Raw genomic sequence first — 21,112 nt, forward strand, 5'->3', positions numbered from 1 at the left:
CGCTCCGCGTCCGCACCACTCTCACCTCCTAAACCTCATTTTCCACCCAAACCTCCCCTTTCTCCTCCTAATTTTTCATTTAAAGCAGCTTCCTGGTCTCCTGGCCTCTCCAGACTGGCAGGGGCTGACAGGTATTCACGCTCTGCTGCCTCTGAGTTAACCCTGCGTGAGCCACTGTAAATCATCCCATATGAAATTCAGGGTTTCATTTTTCCCGAGCGAAACCACGCGGGGCAGGACTCTCCCATGGAGTTTAATAGCCATGAAACCAAAAGGATACGACACAAATGTAATACAATTCCCTGCCATGTGTAACAGCTCTGGAGAATTTAACAAAGAATTACACTTATTTAAGCTACACATCTATTTTTATAAATGAAGAAATAAGCAGGAGGTGCACAGTTCTCTCTATAATTTCATAAAGTGGTTCAAAACTATTAGAAAGGTGAACATTTCTCTTTAATTCAAATTTGGGTTTTGAATGTGAAGGCTTCCCATGAAAAATGCATTTGATCAGCTATTGTATTTTTGTGATTCTAATGTAGCAAACAAAAGCAACAAAATCCAGCATCCAGGTGTGGAGCTGGGAAACCCTTGGGATTAAATAAATAACCATCCTCGGGGCACAGTGAGGAGGAGGAGGGTGCTTTGGAGCCTTGGAGCTGCAGGGAATGGATTTTGGGAATGAGGAGCAGGAATTGAGCACCAGGAGGGTCCTGCAGGTGCAGCACTGTCCCAGGGACACACCTGGAACCTGGGCTGAGCATCCCCAGCACCCTCTGCAAACCCAGGGATCTCCCTGCCTTCGGAGCAGGATAAAGACAAAACAGCTCTGAATAAAAAATGGGCAGCGCTGTGCAAAGCAGCTTTCACTTCTTTCCTAGAAATCCAGAAATCATCTTCACTGCTCTTCTGGAAATCCACGTTTATTTTAATGGCTTGAACCACACCTGGCTCAAGTGTCACACTCCTGTTAAACAGTGAGAGCTCGAGGAACCCCAGTGATTTTACACCCTCCTAAAGCTGGGACTTTACCCAGGTATCTGTTTTACTGTGCAGTCCTGGAACATCTGCAGTTTGGATACCTAATAAAAAATTTTACCCAACAGAAAAAAAATCCAAACGGGTAAGAATAAAAAAAAAAAAAAAAAAAAAAAATATATATATATATATATATATATATCTGTTAGTTTTTGGCAAAAGGCTCGCCTTGACAGGATTTCTGCTGCTGCAGTGAAGAGAATTTGGCTTCTCTTTAATGCCTGAGACAGCTCAGTTGGGCTGAGCAGGGCTGGGGCTCGTGTCCCTACCTGGCTGGATGTCTGGCTGCCAACTCCTCCTTTCTTCCAGAGCAAACCTGACACTCAAATGGCAGCAAGAGCTGCAGCATCCCGAGTGCTGCGAGGATTTTGTTTATTTTAAGGGGAAGCTTTTGGCTCAGGTTTTCCCACAGGCTCTGGAACAAAAGTGCTCCCTCCCCCAGCATCCAGCAGACATCAGACAAGCACAGCTTTCACTTGTGACTTCCTCACGATGACTTTTAAAGATCAAGGCATAATAAAGTCTCGCTGCTTCCCTGCATGTTGGTTAATCCCTTGCAACTGTCAGGTAAAACAGATTTTTAGGAACAATGGAATTAATCTGTGCAACTCCTCTGACATTTCATGGTAATCTGTGTTTAAATCCTGGGGGCTGCTTGGAAAAGTTGACCCTGGAGGTGCTTTTGACCATGCACGGTGCATATTGATGGCACTCTGCAGCCTGGCTCCCTGATTGCAGGGCTCCTGTCAATACTGGCTCCCATTCAAGTCCCCCAGCGTGAGTCAGGCTGATGGACTGGAGATGCTGGATAAACAGGGAGAGATGCCAGATTAAACACTAAACACTTCTGGGGAGGTGGTGATGGACAGGAGTAGGTTACAGTCCCAATTAATGCACTTATCCTGTGCTGCAGGCAGGCTGGGAGGGAAAGCCTTTGATTCCCTGCAGCCAAACCTTCCTCAGCCCCCTCCTCGCCTCTCTTCCCATCTTCTTTATTATAAATTCCCTCTAACCAAACCTTCCCCAGCTCCCTCTTTTCCCATCTTTCACACTGTGAGGAGCCCTTTCCAGCAGACTCTGCCCTATCCAGAAGATAAAGATGACAAGAATTTCTTAGCCCTTCTCACCCACCCTGTGTGAGCATTTCACTGCCTGGCTCCACTTCCCTGTGACTCTGTGTCCCTCCTGCTGCACTCCAGGCTGTCCCAGACCCCAGACAAAGCCCTGAGCCCCCCGTGCTGCCCTCCCCAGCCCCCTCATCCCCAGAAATGCCCCTGCACTGCTCCCTCTGCCTCCCTCCCACGGCTGGCAGGTTTAATTCAGCCAATTTTCAACTCTGCTGCTTCCCTTGAGCTCCGTGTCAAGGCTGCTTTCCCCCCTAATGCTGAAGCACATGGAACCCTTCTGGTTTATCACACAGACTGCCTGGGCACAGGAGTCACTGGGATTGGGCTCCTGCTGCTCTGTTCCCTGCTGGGGGCTGGCAGGGGGGCTGCTCCCTCACCTGGTAGTGCACCAGGGTGTTCAGGCGCTTCCAGTCGCCCTCGATCTTGGTGGTGATGTCCTCATCCTGCAGCACCACGCGGGCAATGCGGCCCTGCCGCCACTCTGGGGAGGGGGAGAGCCACGGTCAGGGGGTGCCAGCCCCACAGGGATCACCCCCAGCCCCTGGGATCACCCCCAGCCCCTGGGATCACCCCCAGCCCCACAGGGATCACCCCCAGCCCCTCTGATCACCCCCAACCCCTCTGATCACCTGAGGGATCACCTCCAGGATCACCCCCAACCCCTCTGATCACCCCCAACCCCTCTGATCACCCCCAGCCCCTCTGGTCACTCCCAGGGATCACCCCCAGCCCCAGGGATCACCCCCTCCCACCAGGCAGGGCAGCCCCTACCCAAGTCCATGTCCACAGCTCTGGGTCTCTGGGAGTAGGGCACGTTTTTGTACACAGCATCCAGGATCTTCTCCTTGACCTGCGTGATGGTGTCGCAGTTCAGCACCTTGACAGGGATCTCTGGGCTGTTCTCGTTGTCTGGGTTCACACAGTTCAGGATCTGCAGGGGGAGAAGCACACCATGCTCTGGAGGAGAGGTGTCGCAACAGCCTCTTCCCACAAAACACCCCACTGCAGCCCTAAATGCATCCCTGCCATTGCATTTATAATATTTACACAATTCTTGCTGAGAGAGGAGCCCTGGATGTCCATTTTCACTGGCTGCAGGAGAGCACTGCCCAGAGCACAGGGAAGTAAAACATTCCCCTCCCACCTGAGAGGAACAGTGGATTTGTCTTTACAAACCAGCTCTGGGTCTGCTGGTGGATCAAACCAGCAGAGTTAAAAGAAACAATGGGAAGGATTTCACTGATTGATAAATGGGAAAAGATATTTGGTTTTACAAATAAAATTTAGGTTTGCTCATAAATGAAACTAGACATTGAAAGATCAAAGAAACAATGGGGAAGAAAAACGCCTAAATTCCATAAAAATTAAAAGTTAAAAGGGAGGGTTGTACATTAGAGGGGAATCTCTGGTATCAGGTGTTCTGGGAAGTCTGAACCTCTCAAGTACCTCAGAAATGGGGAAAACCCCCTAAATTCTGTAAGAATTAAAAATGAAAAGGGAGGGTTGTACATTGGAGGGGAATCTTTGGTATTGGGTGTATCAGGAAGTCTGAACCTCTCAAGTACCTCAGAAATGGGGAAAGAGAGAAGGGAAATGTGGCTGGGAAATTGGGATAAAAATGAGGCTGCGTCCTCCAAAAATCTGAGAGATCCCAGGGGAATGCCCCATGGCCTCTGCCTTTATTCAAATATAGCGAAAAGGGACTTCTCTGTCTCCTTTTGGGACATAAACCTCTGATGTTTGTGGAATAATTTTCCTAACACACCTGTGAACTGGGGCCACACCTGGCTGGGACATGTGTCCTCATTGCCCAGCAACACTCACAGTTCAGGCAGGGCCCTGATCCCTGCTCAGGCAGGGCCCTGATCCTGCTCCAGGGCCAGCCCAGCTTGGGTTCATCACTCACCAGGGTCTTGTACTCGATCTGCTGCCGGATGAGCTTGTCCTCGCTCAGGGAGTAGCGCGCCTCCCCCGTGATGGCATCGATGGGGCCCTTCTCCATCTGCTGCTTGATGGCACAGTAGAGCATGAACAGGGGCTCCCCAGCGCATTCCTGCACCACAGGAGGACACAGGGCTCACCGGGGTGCTCCTGTGCCAGGATTCCCCCCAGCACAGGCTCAGCCCCACTGGCTCAGCCCTGAGCACATGTGCAGCACAGCAGCTCCTGGAGAGCTCAGCCTGAGCTCCACTGCTCCATGGCTGTGTTGTCTTTGGCAGGAGAAATCCCTCCTGAACCTAGATGGCTGTAAAAAATGGAATTTGAGATCTCCATCTCACTGTTCACTCCCCTGGAGCAAATTCAGTGGGGCTTCCAAAGCCACAAATGAAGTTAAAACCATGGAAGCCGAGGCATGACAATGTGAGAATTCCCCTCAAGTAACAAGGAGGTGTAAAAACCTCCTTTAGTGGGAATTACTCAGGGAGACCTGAGGCTTGGGGAAGGCTGTGAGCATGGAGCAAATTTCCACCTCTCCCTCCTTGCTGCTCCATATATTGGAGCCTAATGGAAGAGTTTCACCCTGCTGGGGTGTTTGGAGGGTGAGACAGCAGAGCAGGGCCCTGCTTCACCTCTCCTTACCTTGAGGAACCTGTGCAGCAGGAATGCAAACCAGTTGGTCAGCATCTTCTCGGCCACCGACTCGGTCCTGGGGAGGCAGGAGGGCAAACATCACACATGGAGCACCCAAAACTGCACCCAGGGCAGCAGCAGCGCTGTCCCTGTCCCCGTGTCTGTCCCCGTCCCCATCCCTGTCCCTGCAGCCCATCCCAGCCTGCCTGGGCTGGTGACAGCCAGCCTGGTGACACTCAGCCCCCCGCACGTGGCGCAAATTACAGCCTGGCTCAGTAAATCACTGGGATTTGCAGCAGCTCCCGGCAATCAGGGACAGCCGAGTGACAATGGCAGGGAAATTGCAGCTTTCTCCCCGGTCCCACCCAGTGTCCTCTCCCCGCATTGTGCCCGAGATTATCTCTAATTTAAATACAATGGCTCCTAATGGCAGCTTTCAACGCTGCCTCTGCAGGGCCCCGAGGGTTTGCTTAAAGCTCCACAGCTCCTTTTCCTGGGATGGGGTGGGATGATGGGATGGGATGGGATGGGATGGGATGGGATGGCTCTGGTTGTCAGGGGCGTCTCAAATTGGAGCCCCAGCCCCACACAGGGGAGAGCTGCTGTGACCACAACCCTGGGCAGCTGTGACCAATGACCCTGCCCAGCTGTGACCATGACCCTGCCCAGCTGTGACCATGACCCTGGCCACCTGTGACCACAATCCTGGCTATCTGTGACCATGTCCCTGGCCAGCTGTGACCATGGCTGGGCCTGGCTCAGCCCTCCCCTCCTGGACACCAGTATCTGATCCAAATTCCAGCAAGCAAGGAAGGATGAATGCAATTCCCTTTCCTTTGGGGACTGCCCTCATCATGAACCAGGTCACCTCCTCCTTAACCTGGAGAGGGTCACATCTCACTCCAGCCCCATTTTCCCTGTTCTTCCCCTTAAATGAGGGGCTGCCTCTTGCTCTGACTCCCCACAGCATTTTCCAAGCGCTTGGAATTACAAGCACACACCAAAGAAGCACAGGGCTTGATTCCAAAGCCAGGCAGATCAAAAAATAAACAGGAGCCAGAGATTTCAACAAACAAAAACTGACACCAGTCGGCCAGCAGACCTGAGGTAACATCATCCATCATCTCCTAGGATGGCAACATCTGTCAGGAATTCGTGAAAATGTCTGCAGATCCCCGAAGAATTTAAGGCTGAATTGATTAACTGCCTAAAAATTCATCCTACAAATTGACACTCACGTTGTTCTCCTGTTTGAAATATTTCAGGCACCCAATTAAAGAGAAGAAGCACCAGCACCCTTTTGAACAGCCCTAGAAAATGGAGAGGCAGTGACACAAGCCACAGACGAGGTGAAAAACCCAGAAAATAACACATTCAGGGCTTCGGGGGGAATATTAATTTAATAAACTACTTTGTTAATAGAATATTAAATGAAGAACCAGCAAGTCTCCCAATTAGCCCTCCCCTGTGAAGCTGCTGTGTCCTGTCCCTGTGGGCTGCTCATGACACCAGCTCTGAAAAAGCACTGAAATGTGGAGGGACAGAGAAGGTGGGGAATATTGAAGGGGAGAATGGGATGGGATCCATGGGATGGAATGGGATGCGGTTTGGGATGGGATGGGATTTATAGGATGGGATGGGATGGAATGGAGATGGAGATGGGATGGGATGGGATATTTGCAGTGCCTCAGTCCTGAGGACAGCCAGCAATGGGGTCAGTGTTGGGTTCATGCCCTGTGCTGGTGGACAGGGGCAGCTCTCTCCCTCCCTGGGAATTCCTGCATGGAGCATCCCTGCCCTCCTCTGCCTTGCAAATGGGAAACTGCCTCACAGCCCAGGGCCTGGCCTTTCTCCTACACACAGAGGGGTCTGCTGAGCCCCCAAATCTGCTGAGCCCCCAAATCTGCTGAGCCCCCCAAATCTGCTGCCAGGTTTTGAGCTGCCCCTACAAGCACTGCTCTGTGCCATCACCAGCCTCTGGATTTTTAAAATCTGGAGCTTTTAAAAAATCTGCTCCAGAAATAAAAAATAAACTCCTGGAGATTGTCAGGGCAGAAGAGAATCCCTAGACTTGGAGCCAGCCCTCCTCATGCTGACCACAGAAGGATCCAGAGATGATTTTAAAAAGGAGCCTGACAAGAGCGCCCAGCCTTGGCTGCTCCGGCAAGAAAACAAACCTAAACAAAACGAGCTGGGAGAACCTAAAAAATAAATATGTGTTTTATTAATTCTCCCTGCTCTATGTAGGTCTCCAAACTGCTGTTGCCAGCAAGCAGAGCAGCTGTTTGATTTAACGTCAACTTTCTTGCTGTCTCCCGCGAGGGGCAGTCGTGGAAGAAAGAGAGAGGGGAAAGCCAGGAAGAAAAGAGGGAAAGAACTGAGTGTCAGTTATCAACTGCTGCCACCAGAGAGCTCAAAACATTCTGAAAAATAGTGTTTCACTTCATGGCTGATCACTCCTTATTAAGTCAGAGCAAGGAGCTCCAGGCTGGGCTGGGCACAGGGTTGGGACAGGTCTGCAGGCCAAGGTTTAACAGGACCTGGAGCATCAGGACAAGGAATAAAGCTTTTAAACTTAAAGGGGAGTAGATTCAGACTAGATATAAAGCAGGGATTTTTATAAGGGTGGTGAAACACTGGCTGAAATTGCCCAGATTGGTGGAAGATGCCCAATTCTATGATTCCTGTTTAATGGGTAAATCTGGTGCAGGACAGACAGCCCAAAGGACAGACAGCCCAAAGCACAGACAGCCCCCGGCCCTGACTCCTTGCTGGCTGTGCAGGGAGGAGGGGGCACAGCTCTTATCACCATGCCTGTGTTTTTTGGAGCGCCAGGAAAAGTCATTATTGATGGCTGAGGCAGAAGACGCCTTCCCAGTGACTCGTCAAACCACGGGGGAAATTAAGGCGGCTTCCTTTGCCAAGATGAGTTATTGCCTCCGCAAACACAGCCAGATTTAAAGCAATTTCCTGTCAAGTATATTCATTGTGGCTGCAGGGACCCCTGAAATTTTCCTGGAGCTGTGAAATCCTCCCCTCTCTCCAGTGTGATGCCAGCAGAGCCCCAGCACAGCCCAGGGGCAGCACTGACCAAGGCCAGGCTCTGCAGGACCCCTGAGGACAAGGAGAACAGGGGGAGCCTTTTCCTTGTGCCCACTGTTATGCCCCACATTAATGCACATTTTCCCCCTATTTTCTTGCTGGCTCATCCCAGCTCTGCCATGGACGAGTTGCTCAATGCATGCTGAGCTCCTGGCCCAGCTGTGGCACATAAATCTGGCACAAAAATGCCAGGCAGAACCAGAGGATCTGGTTTGAGACCCTGTCCAGCCACCTGTGAACTCCCAGAGCAGGGCCAAGCCCCCATCCTGGACACAGGTGAGGGAATGGATGGAGAGCAGCAACTCCCTTCCAACACCCTGTGGAGCCCTCAGATCACAGAATCCTGGAATTATTCCGGTTGGAAGAGACTCCTGAGATCATCAAACCCAACGTATGTCCAATCCCCACATTGTCAACAAGACCAGCCCCTCCAGAGACTGCAGCACCTCCCTGGGCAGCCCCTCCCAGCCCTCTCCATGACTGAACTCCCCCTGAAATCCCCACCAACCACCCCCAGGACCCCTCCCCTGCCCGTGCCCGGCCTCACCTGCGCAGGAGCAGCTTGGGGTGGTTCTTGTTCTCCAGGTTCTTCTCGATGAGGTCGGAGAGCAGCTGCTTGAGCACGTCGGTGGCGTACTCCAGCTTGCCCTGCAGCCCCGTCATGATGAGCGAGGCCACGTTGCCGCGGTCGCGCATGGAGAAGCTGCGCTGCAGCTCCAGCGTGCGGATGAAGGTCAGCAGGAACACCTTGTTGTTGATCAGCTGGGCAAAGAGCTTCAGGGCCTTCTCCACGCTCTGCTGCCCGTTCCCCTGCACCTGCAGGAGGAGATGGCGGCCGTCAGATGCAATGTGAGGGGACAAGGGACAGCGGGGCAGCGCTGACAGCAGTGGGGTCACACTGCCAGCACCGGCGGAACCACAGGAGCAGGGAATGGTTTGGGTGGGAAGGAACATTAAAAATCTACTCATCCCACCCCCTGCTATGGCCTAGATTAAAAAATCTGCTCATCCCACCCACCCTGTCCCATGGTGCTCCAACCAGGCCTTGGACACTTCCAGGGATCCAGGGGCAGCCACTTCTCTGTGCCAGAGCCTTCCCACACTTACAGGGAATAATTTCTTCCCATCTAACCCTGTCCTCTGGCAGTCTGAATCCATTGTCCCTTGTCCTGCCCCTGCAGTTCCTGATTAACAGTCCCAACTCCAGCTCTCCTGTCACCCCTTCAGAACCTGGAAGGTGCTGGGAGGCCTCCACACAACTTTCTCTTCTCCAGACTGAACATTTCCAACTCTCCCAGGCGGTTCCAGCCTCCTGGCCTGCTCTGGAGATGCTCCAGCAGTCCCATGCCCTTCTCACATTGGGGGCATCAGGATGGTTTAACCCTGGCTGCACCCTCAGGATCTCAGCATCCCTGGATGTGGTTTCTGGTGCATTTTGAGCAAATCTCCCCTTCCACAGCTGCCCTGAGCCCTGGCTGGGAGCTGCACTCTGTGCCCACCATAAAGCAGCAGCCTGCAGCCTAATGCCCCCACAAATGACACCCAGTTCTGCTTGTTCTGCACAAAAAGTGACACTCTTGTAAGTAAATTAAATACTAATTTAGACTATTGCTTTATTATGGGCCAAGTGTAAAAAATTAATTGAGGCTTTCAGCCAGTTGCGGATTGAAGTAATTCATTACAAGTGAAAATGATGAACTGCACGAAGCAACTCTTTACCAAACATCTTGGAGAGTTATCTATTGGTTTTACTAACGTTACATAATTAAGCAACTGTGTAATTGGCAACACATTTATCACTTCTGCAATTCTGTTTTTCACGAGTAAAAAAAAAAATAGCAAATTCATATTTGTTTGCTGGAGTGCCAGCTTCTCTGGCAACTCCAACAGCAAACATAATGCATGGAGCTGGAGAACTCGGAGCAGGAATGGGCTGGGAGAGGCTGCTCCTGTTTTAGCAACACCACAGCAACTGCTGGGTGCTAGTGGTTAGGAAAGAAACCCAAATTAATGCTTTAATGGTGGGGAAAGCCTGCCTGGTAAAAGAATCCAGCCCTAAAGCAAGCAGGACTCCTCCCTCCTCCATCCATCCCTGGTCTGTGTGGGGGAAACAGGATTTCAGGATTTACTGGGGCAATCCCAGTGGCTGAAAAACTGAGCTGAGCCTCTGCACATGCCACGGGGAGGATGGCAGCTCCATCCCAGCGTGGGCATCACGGCCCCATCCCAGGTGTGAGGGGATGTTTATGACCCCCATCCCTATTTTGGCCCCCTCCCAGGTGAGCAGGGCCCATCTGCCAGGTGCACTGATGGACCCCGGTGCCTTCCCAATTCCTCCCTATTCCCAGTGAAAGTTTTTTGTGTATTTTTACGCATCCTGGTGGGAAATCCAGGGAGATGGAAGCGCTTGCTTGGAGGCTGGGATGCCTGGGCATTCTCCTTGCCCTCCTGTGGACACGCGAGGGAACAGCAGCAGGATGCTCCGGGCAGGATGCTCCGGGCTCTCACCCATCCCCTGCCCCACCAGTGACTTTGGAGCACTTTAAACACACCACAAATGCTCTGCCCTGCTCTGCTGCTGCCCTAGAGCGATATAAAACCCCATAAAAACAAAATAAACCAACACCAGGGAGGAGAAGCTGAAAGGAATCCGGCGATGTGGGAGGAGATGAAACTCCAGGCTGGGAGTTAAAATGAACCCTGCTGACCCCAGGGCATCCAATAACTGGTTCACAGGATGGGTTGCATCTTTTGTCAGGGGAATTTCTTAGATTGTAATAATTGTTTTTATCATCTTAGTCATGTTTCCCCATCTAGTTTTGTGTATAGAGAAGCCCATAGGGGAGTAAGAAAGAAAAGGGGAGTTATAGCATCCGATGAAGCTGGATCACACCTGTGTGTGTGGTGTCACGGACATCTTTTCATGGGAAATCTTTCCTTAGGGTTTTTTTCCTCCTGCGAAGCTGAGAGGCCTCAGGAACAAAATGTAAACAATGATGATCTGCTGCTGTGGAATGCAACAGGTGCATCTGTGATTGGGCTCATGTGGTTGTTTGGAATTAATGGCCAATCACAGCCTAGCTGGCCTGGACACAGTGTCCGAGCCACAAACCTTTGTTATCATTCCTTCCTTTCTATTCTTTGCTTAGCTAGTCTTCTGAGAACTTTTTCTTCTATTCTTTTAGTATAGTTTTAATGTAATATATATCATAAAATACTAAATCATGCCTTCTGAAACATGGAGTCAGATCCTCGTCTCTTCCCTGATCCAAAGACCCCTGTGACCACCGTCACAGTGTGGAGCCCCCAAGGTGCTGCAGGGCTCCCTGAGGGCTGGGGGCAGCCAGGGGAGCTGGGCAGGGCAGGGTGGGAGGGGGTTACCTCCAGCTCCCTCAGCACCGGGTGGTCCTCGATGCCCGGGAACAGCACGCGCATGGCGTAGGTGCGGTAGTCCAGGTAGGGGATGCCCGAGCGGTCCAGGTCGCTGGTCAGCTCGTTGATGTCCGTCTGCAGCTCTGCAAAGGCTGTTCAGGGAGAGAACAGGGCAGGGCTCAGCTCCAGGGGGCTCTGGGCAGGGCTGGCTGGGTGCTCTCCCCATGGGCAAGGCAGCTCAGGGAGGGTTCAGGTCAGAAAAGATCCCTGAGATAATCAAATCCAACCTATGTCCAATCCCCACACTGCCAACAAGACCAGCCCCAACAAGCTCAGCAGCCCTGGAGGCTCCATTTCAGCAGCCCAGGGTGGCAGAGCTGGCTGTGCTCGGAGCAGAGACTGAGAACAAAGCTGTGGTTCATTTGTATGCAGTTCACACCTGTGCACACACACCTAAAACCCCTTTAAAGGCTGCGCAGAGAAACAAGGATCTGTTTTCATAACTTGCTGCCTCCCCTGTTTTCCTTTCTTCTTGTTTTCCTCCTCTATCAACAGTTGGCAAGATAATCAAATCTGATGCAGATCAGATCTGAGCTGCAGCAGGGGTCAGGAAGGGATTTATTTTCCCTCTCCTAACACGGTGTTGTACAGCTGGATGTGTCTCCTCCTGTTCCCTCTCCAAAGTGTGACACGCTGGCTCAGGAAGCCTCTGTACCCCAGCTGGGCTGTGCCAAGCTGAATCTGTGCCTTCTCCTGAATACATCTCAATTTTTGCCCTGTGCTTTCAAGGCTACCCTTGAAATCGGCTGAACAAATCCAATGCAACTCTCTCTCTCCACTATGAAATGTGCAGTTATTAATTTTGTTTTGATTAAGCTCCTTCCTAGGTGGGAGGAGCAGGAAACAACAGCAGCACCCCCTAAAAATCCCCCTTCACCTGTGGGGTGAGGAGGCTCAGCTGCCTCCTTGCAAGGCACAGGACTCGCCCAGGTGGAAACTCTCAAGCAGCAGCTCTGGGTACTCCAAATAACACCCAAAATTCAGGCAGGGTGCCTAAGCAGGATCAAGCTCTAATCCCATTCTCTGAACATCAGAGCCATGTCTGCTGCTCACACACTGCGGGCTGCCACCCTCCCTTGGCGGGGCAGGAATGAAAACCTCCAAAAATCCCACAAAAAACACAAAAACCACAAAAAAGAAACCACAAAAAAACCCCAGCAAAAACCCACAAAAAACCACAAAAAACCCACAAAAAAAGCACAAAAAACCCACAAAAAACCCCACCAAAAACCCACAAAAAACCACAAAAAAACTTACAAAAAACCCACAAAAACCCCACAACAAACCCACAACAAACCCACAGAAAATCCAAGGAGCTCCCACAAACCCCAAGGAGCTCCCACCCAGCTCTCAGGGGTACTGGGAGAACAGGGACCCCTCCCACAGATGTGCAGCCCCCAGGGCCCCCCAGCCCCAGCAGCACTGACCCTCCTTGCACTCCAGGGCCACCCGGGACTCCAGGTTGTCCATCTGCATCTGCAGCCTCTTGAGGGTGAGGTCGTTCTCGCGAGACTTGCGCTTGTAGGCGATGAGGACGATGATGACGATGATGAGGAGCAGGGAGCCGCCGGCCGCGATGCTGACGATGGCGGGCAGGGTCAGCAGGCTGTCAGACACGATGCTCACCGAGCCAGGGGAGAAGGTGACGCCGCCAACACGCACCTGCAGGGCACAGAGCACACTGAGAGCAGCTCGGGCTGTGCCCCTGTGCCAAGGCCTGTCCTGCCCACCACAGGGCCCCGCAGGTCCCTGGGGAAGCACCGAGCCACCTCTGCACAGAACAGAAAACCCCACTTGCCTTCAAACACAGAGGGGGCTGCTTGTGAGAGCACAGGGAGGCTTCAAGTGATGATAAATGTGCCAGCCCTTCACTATCTGGGCTTTGTTCTTATTATCTGATGGCTCCATTTGACTTTCATTTTATAAGCTTTCAACTCCTTTTCGTAAGGCGTGGACGTTAACAAGCCCCTGATCATTCCACTGACAAGAAACCAGAGTGACTGCAAGGGCAGAGCAGGGAAGGGAGCAGAGAGCCCCACGTGAGAGCAAACAGGCTGGAGTTGACACCAGGACAGGCTTTTCTTGGACGTGCCCTGGCCGCAGATGTGAGCAGCTCTCAGCCAGGTTAGGCTGCTGGGAGTCACACTGTGATAATCTGAATATGTTTTGGATGCTGAACTTCAAGGGAAATAAATCACAATTACAACCTCATTTGGGCTCTGCTCAGGCAGCTCAGCAGCTGGGGCTTGGTCTGCAGGAGCAGCAGAGGAAGCAGCAATGCCCAAACCCCGAGCACAGGGAGGCACTGAGGGTTATCCTGGATGAGGGGCTTGATCCAACCACTCCAGGGTTCAGATGTTCCTGGCTCCTGCTCTGGGAAAAGACAAAACCTTTCCATCCACTTGGCAGCTCAGGCCTGTCTCTGTGGCTGATTAACCCCTCTAGGAGGGAGAACACTGGGAATGCTCTCAACTTCATCCACAGCAAGGATGGCACCCAGTGCCAAAGGCACTGCCAGGAACATTTGTTCCTTCTAGAAGGCTCTGAGAGGCAATTTTCCTTCTAGAAGGGAGTGACTCTGAGGGAAGGACAAAGTCTCTCCATGCTAATCCACATCAATATTTTAAACTTCCAATCAGACACCCATAAAATGGAAAATCCTGCTGGGGATTGTGGATCCAAGAGTCAGGGAGCTGGAGAAGGAGGAGAAAGGTGGGGAGGAGAGGGAAGGGGATGCTGGAGGAGGATGAGGGGTGATGAGGAGAGGGAAGGGGATGCTGGAGGAGGGTGAAGGGTGATGAGGAGAGGGAAGGGGATGCTGGAGGAGGATGAAGGGTGATGAGGAGAGGGAAGGGGATGCTGGAGGAGGATGAGGGGTGATGAGGAGAGGGAAGGGGATGCTGCCAGGACATGCAGCCCCTCACCATCACTCTGTGCTGCCCGCTGAGGGTGGGGGGCTCGCACAGCAGCTGCGTCTCGGACACGGTGACGGCGCAGGGCGTCTCCCCGATCAGCACCGTGTAGTTGAGCTTGGCTCCTCCCGGGGCGGGTGGGCACAGGTTCCTGCCCTGGGGACACGGGGACACAACACCGACAGAGATGCAGCACATCCCTCCAGCTCCCAGCTCGTGCAAACAGCGGGGCTCAGCTTAGGACACCCCAAACTCCGCAGCCCGTGGGTTTTGGGGCTCCCCAAGGCTGAGCCAGGCTCTCCTTACCTTCAGGATGATGGGAGAGCCTGGCTTCTGCTCCAGCACCCCGGTGGAGCTCAGCATTTCAAAGGTGGGGTCGGGGTAGTAGATGAACTTGGTGTCATTGTAGAGCAGCAGGGACTGGACGTTGTTGAAGATGAAGCCGAACTCGTCCGGGCGCTCCACGGCGTCCAGCCCCGGGCGGTACTCGGCTGTCAATGGGGGAGCCAGGCAGGCCAGGGCCGTGGAGTTCAGCACCTTGCACACCTGGGGAAGGGAAACAGCAGGGAAAACACAGCCATGAGCTGGGGCTGTGGAGTTCAGCACCTTGCACACCTGGGGAAAGGGGATTTCAGCAAGGAACACTCTGCCCTGAGCACCACCCTGCACACCTGGGAAGGGAGACACTGCAGGAAACACTGCCCTGCACACCTGGGGAAGGGGGATTTCAGCAGGGAACACCCTGCCCTGAGCTGGACCAGGCAGGCCACACCTGTGGCATTCAGCACCTTGCACACCTGGGGAAGAGGGTGGTTTCAGCAGGGAACACTGCCCTGAGCTGGACCCTGATGCTCTGGTGGATGGGAAACCCAGTGGTTTCATGCTTAGCTGGGAGCGTTGGATCCAGGCTTGATGCTCCATGGTCTCAGAGGTCTTTTCCAGCCTTGCTGATTCCATGAGGCATTACTGCCATGATTTGGGGTAATTTGCTTCTCCTCCAGCCAGCATGAAGGCGCTGGGGTGGTGATGGAGGGTGAGCCCAAAATGAGCCGTGTTTCAGTGGAGCTAAAGGCTCACACAGCAGCTCTCACTCATTTTTCTTTATTTTTTCCCATTTCTTTCCACTTTCCTCCTCTGCAGCTGTGAAGCAGACCCATAGGGAATACCAGCTCCCTGCTGCAAATGGGTGATTAGAGGCCATTCCCAAATGCCAGGAGGGAAGGGAACAGAGCATGTGACACTGGTGGGCAGGAGGGAACATGAAGGTCATCTCCTGCTGGGCTGAGGACACCCACAGCTCCTGCAGCCCTCAGAGCAGGGAAATCACTGATTTATGGGGCTCTTGCCTTGGAAAGCAGCAAGAGCCCAACCATTTGGCCTCTCTCCATAACTGAAAGATTTAATTTCACTCAATTTTGTGTCTTCAGAATTATTTTTGTAGCACTGTAACTGCAAGTGCTAGTAACAAAATTAGATGTCTTTTTAAAAAGAGCTCAGATGAAAAAAGGTCTTGAGGGGGAGAAAAGGAATAGGAAAAGACCTCTCAGTGATTTGCCCTTTCCAAGAGAATACAGACTCAGTCACAAAGATCACTGCATAGAAACAATATATTTCAGCTTTACTTGGCCAGAATAATTTCTGAAATCCTGGAGGTTCAATTCTTACACAAGAACCTTGCTCAGTCCCTATTTAGCTGGGGGGTGATCTCAGGTTCTCATTCATGGACTGAAAACATACAGATAGGAGAAGGAGATATTCTCATATTTTTATGTGTCAAAATCCCTCTTCGCAGTGCCCCCAGCTTGGGGGGCACACTCAGTCACAGAGATCACTACATATAAACAATATATTTCAGTGTTACTTGGCCAGAATAATTTCTGAAGTCCTGGAGGTTCAATTCTGACTTGTAGCACATACAAGAACCTCACTTAGTCCCCATTTAGGTGGGGGCTCATCTCAGCTTCTCATTCACGGACCGAAAGAACACAGACAGGGGAAGGAGGCAATCTCATATCTTGATGTGTCAAATTCCCTCTCCCCAGTGCCCCCAGCTTGGGGGAGTGCAGGAAACACCACCAGAGCAGCTTTTGCTGCGTCAGACCAGCCCAGGGAGGCAGCCCTGGCAGCGGTGCCCATGCAGGATGATGCTCCTTGCCCAGCTGCAGCAGCGCCCCATGCAGGGGTGCAGGAGCATCAGTGGCCATGCAGGGTGCAGGGTGATGCTCCCAGTTGGCAGCAGTGCCCATGCAGGGTGCAGGGTGATGCTCCCAGTTGGCAGCAGTGCCCATGCAGGGTGCAGGGTGATGTTCCCTGCCCAGCTCCAGCCCCTACTCACGTTGATGAACTCATTGCCGTTGTGCTTGGCGCGGATCCGCGGCTCCTGGATCACGTCCAGGTTGGAGCCGGTGACAGTCAGGGGCGTGTGGCCGCTGTGGGAAGGCAGGAGAGGCTGATCAGGGCTGGGCTGGGCCCCAGGGACAGGATGCCAGTAGGGTTTGGCTTAGGAGGATGAGTAGGGCCCAGGGCTTCCAGCAGTGTCCCCGGGGTGTGACAGCAGCAGCTGCCCTGGCCCCCACACTCCCTTTGGTCAACATCAGCTCTTCCCTTTCCAGGTGGCTTTGTGGTGTTCCAGGACCACAAGAGGAGCCTCTAAGGAGCAGCTGTGCCCTTCTGCAGCACAGGGGGTGGTCTGGGCTTTGGTTGAGACCCCAACTCCTGGTGCAGGGTTGGCTGTGGCTGTCTGGCTGGACACAACCTCCCGGTGACCCCAGACCCAATCTGTGCTAAATGTAAACCCAGGAATGCCCAGCCCTGACCTGTTCAGGATGCTGGGAGGGATGTGCATTCCCAAACACTCCCTTTTTTGGCCTGGGTGTGTGCTCAGCAGCCCCAGGGCAGGGGAGAGCCAAGGAGGTGCTGCTTTACCTGGCGATGCTCCACTCGGGCTCGATGTGCTGCACCTTGGGGTCGTCGATGTACTCAAACAGCAGAGTCCTCTCCAGCTGAGCCCTGTCCACGCTGACAGAGACCTGAACAGCCCCCAGGCCGTGGGCTGAGGGTGCTGACACACAAACAATCTCATTCATGGATCTCCTGCACAGGAGGGAAAACGGGCAGGGTTAATGGGGTGGTGGATGTGGAAAGTCCTGGGGCTCATTCCTTTCTTAAAAAAATATCCCACTTACATAGTTACTATTTTAACCACAAAAATTACCTTTTTAACTACAACACTACATTTATCACACTATTAAAATGTTAACACAGCGCTAGTAATCAACACAACAAAATACATAGAGTAAATATCTGCATAGAGCCATATAACGTGCACTTTTCACAGAGGTGTAGGGGCAGGAAACAGCCTTGGTCCTGTCAGAAAGGGCTGAGCCTACGGCCAGCCCCACACTGGTACCTGGGGAGCTGCAGAGGTGGGCAGGAGGGTTTGGCATGGAAGGAAAGGTGGGAGCTGTGCCCTGAGCTCTGCCCATGGTGGGAGCAGCGCAGCCCCCCTGAAATCCCTCTTTGTGCCAAGCTGCAGCTCCCACATCCCACCGAAGCCGCTGCCGTCTGCTGGGCGTGTGAAAGCAGATGGCTGCCTTTTCAATGGGATGCATGAGCTCAGTGAAAAGCCAAATTCTTCCCCTCCCCAGCCCAGTGCACACACACGAGGCTCTGTGAGCGGCACAATGAGCAGCCCCTGCCTGGGCAGGGCCGTGGCAGTGGCAGAGCTGCCTCGGCTTTGTCTCCCCCAGAGCGGGGTGACCCCGGCTCGGTGCTGCCTGGCTGGACACAACAGACCATCTGCTGCCACCAGGGCCCAGAGAAGGGGCAGACAGTGACACAGGGAGGCACTGCCACAGCACAAAGGCGCCGGTGGGCGGAGGGATGGGGAAGGGGAATGGGATCTGAGAACAGATCTGTTCCTGGCTCTGTGGTCACTGATGCTACAAAAAGTGCTGGAGGCACATCTCTGTCACATCCTGCACGGCCACCTCTGGCTGTCCTTGCTGCCCAAACCTACCCCAGCTCCCTGGAAAGTCACTGTTCTTTCTGTGGCTCCTTTAGTTTGGTTCCCCTAGGGCAGAGGGCAGGCAGGTCTGCAGCACCTCAGTGCCAGTCTGGTACTTAAATCAAAACCTGAATGGGCGACCTTCAGCACCCTCACCATCCTCAGGGGCTGTGGAGGTGCCTGGGAGGCTGAGGCTCAGGTGCAGCCGTGTCCCTGCTCTGCTTCCAGCAAAGCTGAGAGCCAGGGGGACAAAGTGTGTGTGCTCCCTTCTCGGGGTCCTTACACACCCCTTGCCCTCTCTAATGGGCACTCAGGAGGGCAGGGAACAGCAGGCACCACAATGTCCCCAGCTCACACCTCGGCCCTGCCACCCTCCACATCCGAGGGGACAGAAAGAATCCCCTTAAACATCTCAAACCACCCCTGAAACACCTCAAACAGCCCCCTGAAACACCTCAAACATCCTCCTGAAACACCTCAAACATCTCCCTGAAACACCTCAAACCAACTGCACTGACCATTGCTGCTGATGCAATAACACATCCAGCCCTTCCTGCTCTGCTGCTGCTCCTTTTCCCATCCTCACTTGGTTTCATCCCATCCACCTTGTTTAATTTAGCCACAAAGGCTTCCTTGTGTGAGGAGTGGGATTCCCCAGAGTGGTTCTGTGCAGCCTGGCGGGTTCCTGCCCTGCTGCTGCCCTCTGCCCTGCCTGCTGCTGCCCACCCCGTGCCTGCCCAGCTCTGGCACGGGCTGGCAGTGATGCAGGGCTGCTGGCAGAGCAGCTCCCAGCTCCCTGTGATCAGCTAATTAGCTTTCTGTGCTATTCTTGTGTCGTCATGGTGAATCTGCCCACTCCTCGGATCAGAGAGGGGAGAATGGGGGAAGCTGTAATTAGAGGGAATCTCATTAGGAGCTGCTTCATCTCATCAGGCTCCCCCACGCCCTGGAGTACAATTGGAGTTCATTGCCTCAGAGCAGTCCCAGGCATGGCCCCAGTGAGGATGGGGCACTCATTCCCTGGCTGGAATTTCTGTCCTGCTGCCATCAGAACTCCCAGGGAAGCCAAAACCCCTCCAGGTTTTGCAGGTCAGGAGCTGCAGGTTGCCTGAACAGGATCAGGTATTTGTTTAAGGGATGATATTCCAGGATGATATTCCAGGGCTGGCCCCACACCTCTGCTGTTCCCTGTCTCCACCTGAGGCAGCAATTTGGCATCTTTGTTTGGGATGTGGGAGGAAATATTGATGGATTAGTTATACTGCTTAACACCTGGAGGGCTGAGCTGCGCTGGAAGGTTCTGGAATGCCCTGAGCACCATCCTGGATGGATCCAGAGCAAGCCCTGCTGATAACCCAATGTGCTCCCACACCTGATAACCCACAGCTCCCACATCCCAGAACCTCTCAGGCTTTTGGATGAGAAATTCACCTCCAGGGATCTCTGCTTCCCCAGAAACTTCCTCAGCCCCTCCAGGGCAGCCTGGGTGAGGATCTGGGAGGCAGAATCCCTTTGGATGCCAGGCTGTGCCCACCCCAGCAGGGTGGGCAGGGCTGTGTACTGATACACACAGATGTAAACCACACATCTCTTTTTTAACTAAGCCCCAGGAAAACCCATTAAACCCTGCAAATGTCAACTCTGTGTTTACACTGCTGGGGAAAAAGCAAATTTGCCATGGAAATCCCAGCAGAGATTGATGGCAGTGCAAGCTCCTCAGCAGGAGGTGTGAGCAGACCCTCGCCTTGCTCTGCCCTGAGGATCCCTGACCATTTTTAGGAGTTGGAGGCACCTGCAGCAGTGGCTACAATAAAATCAATGCAGGTCTGTGGAAAGAGAAAGGAGCTATTTCATATAAATGTTCCATTTTCTTCAGAGCCGCCAGGCTGGGGGCAGGTACTGGTGACCAATATAAGCACATTTCCATCCCAGTGGTGTTTCACTGTGATTTTCAGAGCAGCTACCACTGGAACAGCATTAAAATGAAATAATGAACAGCACTAACACCGATGAATCCCTCCCTGGCCATGCAAGCCTCCATCACAATAAAAGAGAAGACGGTTTCATGCAATAAAGGAGGGAGCCTCAGGGGCTTCCCAGATGGATTTTTGCACGTTCAGCTCCAGCAGATCCGTGCTGGGACGGGAGCTGCAGGAGCCTGTGGTGTCTCTTACTGCAGGAACTCGCAGGTCTGGTTCCCCAGGAGCACGGAGACGCGGCTGCCAGCGCCCAGGTGCTGGCCAGAGATGGTCACCATGGTCCCTCCCGACTCCGGGCCGCGGCCGGGGCTCAGGAAACTCACAGCTGGGGTCTGCAGGGAGGAAAGGACAGCTCAGGGCCCCTGCTGCAGCCAGGGAGCTGCTCTGGGGGCCGGCACAGGGCACGACATCCCTGAAGTGCCCAAGGCCAGGTTGGACGGGGCTTGGAGCAGCCTGGGATAGTGGAAGGGGTGGCACTGGGTCTTTGAGGATTCCCTCCCAGCCCAAACCAATCTGTCATTCCATAATCACTGCTCTGGTGGTGCAAAGCTGGATCCAAACACTGTGGGAGCCCTGATTTATCCACAGGGAGAGCTCTCCATCCTGCAGGCTGTGCTTGCTGAGCCACCAAAAACTGAACAACACCAGGGGGAATGCCCCAGGAAAAAAATGAGCAATTCCAGGACTGTCCTTTGAAGCTGGAGCCCCTCTGTGTGCCAGGCCCAGCTCCAGGACACACACATGCTGTCCCCAGCAGGGCATTCACCACAAACACGTAGTGCTGCGCTGACTTGGCCGTCAACTCGGGCGCCAAAAACTGAGCAACACCAGGGGGAAAGCCCCAGAAAAAAACCAGCAATTCCAGGACTGTGCCCTGGAGCTGGAGCCCCTCTGTGTGCCAGGCTCAGTTCCAGGGGACACACCATGAACACGTACTGCTGA

At 53.3% G+C, this 21,112-nt stretch overlaps 1 protein-coding gene across 3 annotated transcripts in view; it reads right to left on the reverse strand.

Annotated features, from left to right (window-relative positions):
* PLXNA2 (plexin A2) overlaps positions 1-21,112 on the reverse strand; it is a 128,594-nt gene that overhangs the window by 9,361 nt on the left and 98,121 nt on the right. For all 3 annotated transcript variants that reach the window (XM_074528300.1, XM_074528298.1, XM_074528299.1), the window contains exons 15-26: positions 20,366-20,502; positions 17,111-17,278; positions 16,521-16,614; positions 14,492-14,731; positions 14,198-14,341; positions 12,701-12,935; positions 11,223-11,365; positions 8,389-8,657; positions 4,749-4,815; positions 4,075-4,221; positions 2,940-3,099; positions 2,546-2,649 (exon numbers count right to left, since the gene is read on the reverse strand). In XM_074528300.1, the coding sequence (XP_074384401.1) occupies positions 2,546-2,649; positions 2,940-3,099; positions 4,075-4,221; positions 4,749-4,815; positions 8,389-8,657; positions 11,223-11,365; positions 12,701-12,935; positions 14,198-14,341; positions 14,492-14,731; positions 16,521-16,614; positions 17,111-17,278; positions 20,366-20,502 (1,908 nt within the window). The remainder of the gene's footprint in view (positions 1-2,545; positions 2,650-2,939; positions 3,100-4,074; positions 4,222-4,748; positions 4,816-8,388; positions 8,658-11,222; positions 11,366-12,700; positions 12,936-14,197; positions 14,342-14,491; positions 14,732-16,520; positions 16,615-17,110; positions 17,279-20,365; positions 20,503-21,112) is intronic.

The sequence above is a fragment of the Zonotrichia albicollis genome, chromosome 28 (assembly GCF_047830755.1).
Source record: "Zonotrichia albicollis isolate bZonAlb1 chromosome 28, bZonAlb1.hap1, whole genome shotgun sequence".
Classification (NCBI taxonomy): domain Eukaryota; kingdom Metazoa; phylum Chordata; class Aves; order Passeriformes; family Passerellidae; genus Zonotrichia; species Zonotrichia albicollis.